Raw genomic sequence first — 9,430 nt, 5'->3', positions numbered from 1 at the left:
CGACAAAAAAGTTCGTGCACCTCCTTGGATGTTTGAAAGGAAAAGTGCTAGAACATATAAGTGATTTAGCTCTAAATGAAGAGAATTATACATTAGCTAAAAATATTTTGAAGGAGCAATACGGTGACAAATAAAGAAGAATAATGGAATTATACACCGCGTTGCAGAAATTGGGCAGGACAAAGTTAAGGGAACTACTGCTGGATATCCTCTCCTAATTAAAAGAATTAAGGTATAACATGGAGATAAATCAGCTGTGAACTACCATAACTGAAAAGTTGCCAGATTACCTCTTATGAAGCTTAATAAAGGAGAAATTAAGATAAGGGAGAAAAAAATAAAATAAAATAAAAAAAATTTATAAAGGCAACTTACAGAAGTTTTAGAAGTCACGAAATAAGTGCAGCAAATGGAAATCCAAAAGAATATGGGTCACGTACCGACAAGGTTGCTGAGAAAACGTGAACTGAATACATCGATGTTTAGCTCCCAGAACACAAGGCCGAAACCTAATCCCTAAGAGATGAGACGAATGACCATTTGCGCGACAGCACTCAAACCCCGCAATGAGCAAGGTTGTGCAAACCGACCGGAAGAAAGAAAAAATGGTGATCATTGGAATGAAAAATGTAAAAAGTATTCAACAGTAGCAATGAGACTAGGAAAACTGATGAGTTTAGGATTATGCAAATTATGCTTGAAGGATGTGTCACTATAGAGCAAATCACAACAATGCCCTGTGTAGCGCATCCAAAAGGACAGGAATGGAAGAATGTTCCGTCGAAGTTGAAAAGCATGAAAAGCCGGAAATAGTTGCAACAACAGGAGCAGAGGTTGAACAAACGCTAATTAATCCATATGAACGAGGAAAATCCGAAAATAAATTAGTAAGGTTTACAGGTATTGTTGATACGAAAAGTTATTCTAGCAGAGTGACAATGTTTGGAATTAGAATAATGTCTGGAACTATAAAGAATGCTTAAGCGTACACTACAGAATTGATTATTTGATAGGATAAGGCATAAGCAAATTGACACAGTCGGGGACTCACTGAAGGAGAAATGGGGAATACCAGATATATTACTAGGAATAGGAACGATTGGACAACTGGCAATTTCTAATTTAATAAAAACGGAAGAATCTGGCTGAATTGTAATGGATACAGAAACAGGTACTATTGAAGGAGGCATATCCGGAAATGAATCAAACTATAATTACAATCAGTACCTTACAGAATATCGGCGGAGTCTGAGATACAAATTAATGCAACGAATAAAGAGTGACAACTATTCAATGTCTAATTAGAAGAAAATTGGAAACTCGAGGTTATTGGAATCAAAAAGCTGATGACATATAGTCAAGACAGTGATACACTGAATGCTTTTCAAAGATCTATAACTAGTGATGAAGAAGGAAGATGTTCGTTCATAAGCTGGCCATCGAAAAATGTTGTCCAGCAAGAGGATATGGCCTAGCTCTAGGGCAGTTGAAATCCACAGAAAAGTGTAGGAAGCTCTTAGAACTTCTAGGTAATTACGATGGATATTTTAAAAAAAACCTATTCTAAAATAAAGTTATAGAAAAAGTGAAGGGAAAGAGTGAAGGACGAATACTCTACCATTCCGCATCAGGTGGTAATAAAATCGCAGAAAAACTACAACGAAATTACGGGCAGTATTTGATATATCGGTAAGAACGACGGAAGGTTTATCGTTAAACGAACATAGAGGGCCAGTCGTGTACCATCATTGATAGGGATAATATTACGTGCCAGGCAAACGTATTACGTAATAATAGTAAATGTAGAGAAAGCATTCCTACAAGTGCCTACTTGTAGGATAATCGGAATGTCACCATATTCCTGTGATTGGAAGATATCTGGTAAGGAATGATACTAGAAAACATTACTACCAGCAGATTGCCGTTTGGAACAATATCTTTCCATTTTTACTCTCATCATAAGATATCTGCTCAGCAGCGAAATCTCAGTTATATCTGGAGAAGTAGCAAGAAATATCTATATTGATAACGTAGTGGAGAGTGTGGAAGAAGGAATTAGAAAGAGGAAGCAGAAGGTTTGTTTATAAAAAACAGAAATGAATCTGAGAGGATTTTATGCGGACTTCGACATCAACGAGGAAATCGGTCAGCAAAAAAGAAACAAGATTCATTAAAAAATTGCTAGGTATCAAATGGAATAGAGAGAGGAATTTATTTCAATGGAAATGGAACATCATTGAAGAAAGTTTGCAATCAAAATCCCTCATTTTTGATCGGTTAAGACTACTATGTTCCATCATTGTATCATGGAAAGTGTTGATGCAAAATATATGGCAAAGAGGGAATAATTGGGATGACAAGTTGGAGACATAGGACAAATATCACTATGAGAAGTTGACTGAAGCAATCATAGACATACCAGAAATTATAGTACCACAATGGGTTCCAAAAGAAAATCGGGATCTCCATGTTTTCGTAGGCGCTTCGATACAAGCAGTCGAGGTGACGATATACGAAAGAACAGAAGGTAAACTACCATCTAAATTCTACTTGACCTATGGGAAATCAAGATTAGTTCTGAGGGAGAGAAGATAGTAACAAGTCTGCTACAATTCCTTAATTGAAACTGCTGGCAATAGCAACAGAAACAAGAATAGTAGAAATTTTAAGAGAAGGAATTGCGATAAAGAATAGGTAAACTATGGACTGATAGTGCTTGTGCGATGCATTGGATTAAGAAGCTTCCTGTAGGATCAAGATATATTACCAATAGAATAATTGAAATAAAAGGGGTCGAAGGTATCATGCTTCGTCCATATTAAGACAGTAGACAATCCTGCTGATCTGGATTCTCGAAGAGTGTTGCCAAAAGTACTGAAAGGTAGTTTGCTATGGTGGAATGGGCTAAGTTGGATGATACACGCGCAAGAATGAACAATGACCAAAGAAAGAAATCAACGAAGCTGGAGAAAGGATTGATATGGCATTATGATTAATAGCTTGCACGGAAATATCATCAAAAGGCGACAATCGTAGATATAGGACGATTTTTGTCACTACAGAAATCATTCCGGACCATATTATTTGTTATGAGATTTGTAGCAAAATCATCTGGAGGAGAACTGAAAAGTTTGACAGAGTTTACGGAAAATGGAGGTTTGGTTTACCTCTTCAATTACGAATAGACGAAGAAACTGATGCTGAGAATGGCTCAGTCTGAAGTATTCCAAAAATATTGAAAAATGGGGATTAGAACTTGATAGTGATGGCCCATGGGAAAGTGGACTTAGATGGTCTCAACCAAAAGTAATGATTTTCCGTGTTTTATTTGTAGGAGAAAAACTGCGGAGTTAACCGTAAAGCAATATCATGAAAGGATGTTTCATGCCTCCGCGTACTTGGGCCAAAGTCTAGCAAACATACTGGATACCTCATGGTAGAGTACATGTTAAATCCATGCTTAGAAAACTCTGTAAAGGATGTAACAGGTAGAGTTTCATACCCTTTGAGTAATCAAAGTTTCCACCTTGAAAGGATAACGGTGAGCAGACTCTTCGAGAAAACCGTTGTAGATCTATTTGGTCATATGTGGGTAAAGAGAACGGGACAGTATCAAAGTTGCTGGGTGGTTCTATTCACGTGCCTAGTCACAAAAGCCATTCACATGAAAGTCATGAAAAACATGTCTGCTAAAACTTCTTTTATGTAAGCTGTTAGCTGAAGGCGATGTCCAAATTTTATGTTATCCGATAACGTATGAACTTTGTTCTAGCTTCTAAATTAGTATAGGAGAACAACAATCAAGGACAAAGACTACTAAAGTGGGAATTCATTACCCGAGGGGCCCCGTGGCAAGGAGGTCTCTATGAAAGGATGGTTGGAGTAGTGAAAAGAACTAACTTTACGGAGGGCAGTAAGAAAGAACTTCACGGAAGAAGGGGAATTCACCACTATGATAACTGAGATTGAATTCTTGGTAAACGAAAGACCATTGATAGATTATGAAAGGGATGGATACTATTATGTCCAAGGGGTTTTTCTGTGGCCTGGCTGTAACGATGTGAAGAATTCGTTGGAATATAAGGATAATTTACATGAAAATGGCGAACTCAAAACTTCGAGTATGATACAAAACCACTTCATTTAGCAAAAATCAATCAACCCTTACCAGAATTCCCGAAGAAAGTTACAAGGCTTTTAGAGAATATGGCAAGAGGAGTATTTGAAAGAAGTAAGGAAAATAACGTGAAAACTGTATAAAATTTTTCGCAGTTGTGTACGACGTGAGCCAATCAATGACAAAGTAGCATAATTAAAAGGAAAAGGTCCTAGAAATTCATGGAAAATGGGTCAAAGGGAAAAACTGATCGAGGGAAAAGACGGACATAGTTGATCTGTTAACGTGACGATGTCGAATGGTATGCGGTCAACTCGAGCGATGCGACATCTATGCCTTCCAGATATCTCCGGCTCTGAAAACCTAGACTTTATATTTTCTCTGGCCTTCCGAATGTCGCTAATATTGGGAGTGGAAACAAAGGAACAGTAATCTCTTTTGTTGAAAGCCAGACATCTTTGTGCTTCATACGTATATCGTCTTACATTTGCGCTAATAAAGAGTACTATACCAATGTGCGCTTTATAAAGATGCTAATTGTTGTAAACTTGAAATGATACAGGGCCATACCACTAAGGAAGCGAAGGATTTTAAGCATCAATTCATTTTACAAATATATAGAAGCTGGGTTTATTGATTGGAATATCAGGCGTAATTTGAGCTTCCTTTATTCTGCTCTTGGTATCATCATTGAATTTTCTTACTGATACTGTAATTGCTACTGTATTAGCCAATTTATCATAGTAAAGATTTAATTACCCAAGTTTGAGATTCATTATTTAATTGTGACAAGCAAAGGAAATGAAAAAAAATTGGCAAGAAGAAATAGAAGCAGAATGAACCCACTCAATTTTTATCACGATCAGAAAGAAATCGTCGAAAATGCAAAACTGATGAACGACTGGTTACCATACGTGAACCATGTTTGTCTAGCATTTTGCGTCAAATTTACAAAAAACTTCCAACAAAGATAGAATTTGACGTAATTGTGACACTTATCGATTCCGAAATATTCTGAATAAAATACTGGTTGCAATCAAATTCCATCTGATAATAAATATTTTTTGCCATTTTGATGGTGACATTTTCCCGACAGCGCATTTTAAAGTAAACATATTTTAGGATGACTGGTTAATACTTTTCGAAAATCTGAAAATCAACTTTCTGAAAATGACTGATTAGCGGAGTTTTCCCTTTTTTTTTTGAGTGTTGTGACAGTAGACCGATGTAGAGCTAATTAGGCTTTTTGTAAAAAAGCAATGCTAATTAGATATAGGATCTTTCCGATCCTCATATTGGGATGAAAAGTTTAAAGTACCTTTCATCGAAAATTAATTGTTGTAAGGGTGAGGTAATAAATGAGGTGAAATTCTTTTTTTTTTTGTTTTGCTTCTTTTTTTTTTTTACTTTGACATGTGAAATTAAAAAATCTTTCAGGGAAAGTGCGGGAAGATTCAGAGAGGCGATATTAGTATGGCATGCGATAGTATCAGGTAGCATGATCACCAATATATATGGTTGTCATTAATGGGAATAAATATTTATGGTATTCCTTCAAATTGTTTCATCATTCATAAATCTTTCTAGTTAGATGTTAAAACTGATTGACTTATTCCAGAAGTTCGTGCTTTTTTTTTTCTTTTTCTTTTAAATGAATTTATGCTTCCAGTTCTTCGTAGCTTTCTGAACTTGATCGGAAATCGAATTTGATCAAAGAGTTCCAGACAAGCATGAAAACAGGTAAATGATTTGTTAATTTCGGAATTGGACATATCTATTACCTTTGAATCTGAGAGATTTTTGTTTCAACAGTTTAAAAAAAAACTTCTATTTTCAGGAAAAATGGCAATATTCAAAGATGGAATATCTGATGATGAACAGCAATCCATTTATAATTATTCGTTTGGAGTTAGTTTTCAACTATTATCATTGTTTCTTCCTAATAAAAATATGACAATTTTCATAAAATAATTCGAAACAAATGCGTCATCACCGCCATTGATTGACCTGAAATGCTTAATGGTACCTTACCTATTCTCATTTTTGTTTTCCTTCATATATCATACTTGCTATAAGTTATTTCAGTATATAAGCAAATATGAGATATGAAAATATCACTATAATGATACATAATTTTAATGCATCATTTCTTTTTTTCCTTTTTTTTTTTTTTTTGAAAGTGATAATAATCCGTAATGAATTCCTAACTATACATTTGAATATATCTTAATGGTATATGTAGTAGATAAGAAATGTTTATATCACTGATAATTATTTATCACTCTTATGGCATTTAATATAATCAAATTTAAAAAGTTCATAACTTTCCCATTGTTAATGAAACTGAAAAGATCAAAATTACAATCAATTTTTAATTGTAACAGTATATGAACAAAAAAAAAAAAAAAAAGACACGTAAATAAATGATGAAAAAAGTTAGGAATGTTTCCTAACTATATATGTTGACGTACGTGTACAATCACGTCAACAAGTGAAATTGTATGAAAAATGAAGAAGAAAGAATAGCAATGAGTGATGCATTTTTCAAATGTTTCGTTTCAAAATAACAATTCCCGCCAAAAAAAAATATGTCCTCGAATCCGATACGGATGAGAAGAGAACATCATGCATCAAAATGAAAGGAAAGAAGAATGAGACATGATAGTATCCTATCATAGGATAGGACAGGACAGGACAGGACAGGATGGGAGACGAATACGAATACGTTTGCAATGCGAAATGAATGAGCGATTGTGCTTTCTATACTGTCTCTTTGATTCTTATTTCTTTCTTTTTTTTACAAAACGAAAAAAAAAAGACATAATTTACAAAATTCATCCAAATAGGTGCTAATTGTATATCATTGTAATAAGATATTATACATTGGATAATATTGTTATAATAGGATATTATACGTGAGCGTTCGATATGCTTTAAATGGAATACTTATATATTCTTTAGATGGAATATTGTTTAGATAGTAATTAATTACATCCTTCATTGCATACTATTTACAGTTGTATTTGTTATCATTTTTAATTGATAACTTAATTTGTTGATATAACATTTGTATAATTATCGTTCACATTTTGATCATCTTTATTTATTTCCTCTTATTTTATTTGAAAATTTACAAGACGAAAAGGAAATCCATTTGTTGGGATTTCAATCGGGAAAGATCTGAATTGTGAAATATATTGAATTTGAGATATTTTATGTGATTTTGTTAGTCGTTAAACGGAAGATGCTTGTATCTGTATGGTACCATGCTTATATAATTCCCTTTACCTGTATGGTATTACGTTATAGTTCCCTTTTATTGTATATCGTAATTCATATCTTAGTTCTCCTTTCCTGCATAGTACTGTATCATAGATTCTCGTTTTGTGTATAGTACCATATCATAATTTCATTTTACTGATACAGTTAGGTGGAATCATCATCTTACACCTATAACTAGCTAAACCTTACCTTATTTTCTTTATTGTTTTCTTAATTACCTTATTATATATTATGCCAAAAGTATTTTACTTTTAGCAATTTTCGAAAACTAAATAATAGATAACTCTGTCACTTTCATGTTAACATTATTTTCCGTATGTTTCACCAATGTTTACATAATTGTGATTCTCAAAATTCCTACATATAAACGTATGTAACTGGGAAACTTGAAGATGAAGGGAATTCCACTGAGAGAAATGAAGTTCATTAATGAGAGTCAAACGATTTTATTCGAGGTATAGATCTTCCCAATTTTTATATTCTATACATTAATATCAGAAATAAGATTCATTTGAGATTCACATCTAACACCGGATACTTATTTATACAACATACATCGTGAATTTGACTATCGTGGTGAAATTTTCGTGATCTGCTTGATAAGGAGATAAAACTCCTTTCATTGGTTGAGAAGAGAATTATTTTAGCAGTATGACATGCAATGTGACGTATGAAGCGACACCATTCCGGAATAGACTTGCGCGTAGAACGTACTCATCAATACGTTGCTCACGTCAAACTCAACGAACGCAGCTAGAAATTACTGGGAATAGAAGTCTAAGTGAGCAACACGAACAACAGCAATACATGCATCAAGGATGTCATACAATTAGTGAAGAATGTACTTCAACAGGTCAATCATTCATGAGTCAAAATAACGAACAATGTGACGCAGGTGATACCGGTTCGCGTATTTTTTTGCGTGGACCGATACAACTTCGTGATTCACGTCGTAAAACAGCCGAACAGTGGCAAACCAGAAAGCATTCTCTAACAAGTGATGGGAATTCTGTGGAAGAAATACGATGCGGTCAGAAAGTTAAATTTTCACCAGCTATTGATGATCGATCATTTCTTCGAAATCTGAGGAATACCGTGCAAAATAAAGGAAGTCATCAGAATTCTACACTCAAACAACCAGATTTCACTCTAGCTCATCTTTTACCATCTCTTTTCTCATCATCTATGACTGGTCTGAAATCAAAAAGTCGCAATTTTGAATCAAATTCCGGTTCTGTTTGTCATTCCGATTCATCTTATCCGGCCAATTCTTGTACTAGACCGAAGGAATTGCATTTAAAATCTGCTGGATTATATGAAATCCGTGTAAATATACCTAAGCAAAATCAAAACCCTTTAAATAAGTCGGTAAGTTACGCATTTTGCTAAAATTGCAGCAATTTTCATCTTTCCATCATTTGTCATTTGTCACCAACAATAATGACGTGTAACAACAATAAACCTCCTTTTCATTTCAAACCTCCAAGTTAATTTGTCGTTCTCTTTTTCTTTCTTTTTTTTTTCTTTGGGGTGGAGGGGGGGGGGAAGGGTCATTTCTGAATTTATTTTGAGAATAAATTCAAAACTGATCCCAAAAAAATCTCCATATGGCAACTTACTTTTGTTACAAACAAACATCTAAACTTTTTCCAGCCTTATAAATTATTAAATAACCGTTTATCGTTTATCTTTAAAGACGAGAAAAAAGAAAAGAAAATAAAGGTAAATATATGTATAAGAATTTAAGGAATTTCATATTTTCATTTGTGTTAAATTTAATTTATTTTCATTTCAGCATGATTATATCGGTGCTGTAAGAGAAATAAATGATTGCCGCTTAGCTTTACGGAAAAAGCAAACGATTGATAAAGATATTGCTTTAAATGATGAAATAAATGATCACCAACGGATTGTTTCATTTTGCAATTCACAGGTTTGTAAATTACTTTGTTTAAAATTTACACAAAAGAAAAAAAAAAGAGGAGAGGGAAACAGAGAAAGAGAGAGAGAGAGGGAGAGAGAAGAAAAAAA

At 34.0% G+C, this 9,430-nt stretch overlaps 2 protein-coding genes across 2 annotated transcripts; both read left to right on the top strand.

The window, feature by feature from the left end:
* Positions 1-532: 532 nt before the first annotated feature.
* On the top strand, positions 533-1,149 carry LOAG_07913 (hypothetical protein; the record flags this gene model as incomplete). Its single annotated transcript, XM_003143445.1, has 3 exons — positions 533-636; positions 704-892; positions 1,014-1,149. 3 exons carry the CDS (start codon positions 533-535, stop codon positions 1,147-1,149), a joined length of 429 nt encoding a protein of 142 aa, XP_003143493.1.
* Positions 1,150-8,050: 6,901 nt separating this feature from the next.
* Positions 8,051-8,767, top strand: LOAG_07912 (hypothetical protein; the record flags this gene model as incomplete). Its single annotated transcript, XM_003143444.1, has 1 exon — positions 8,051-8,767. A coding segment is annotated over one exon (717 nt), but the record flags the coding sequence as incomplete, so codon positions are not given.
* Positions 8,768-9,430: the final 663 nt, after the last annotated feature.

Source organism: Loa loa (genome assembly GCF_000183805.2).
Source record: "Loa loa unplaced genomic scaffold supercont3.433, whole genome shotgun sequence".
NCBI classification, from domain to species: Eukaryota; Metazoa; Nematoda; class Chromadorea; order Rhabditida; family Onchocercidae; genus Loa; species Loa loa.
The sequence above is the reverse complement of the archived record's forward strand: the minus strand, read 5'-3'. Positions and strand labels throughout refer to the sequence as shown.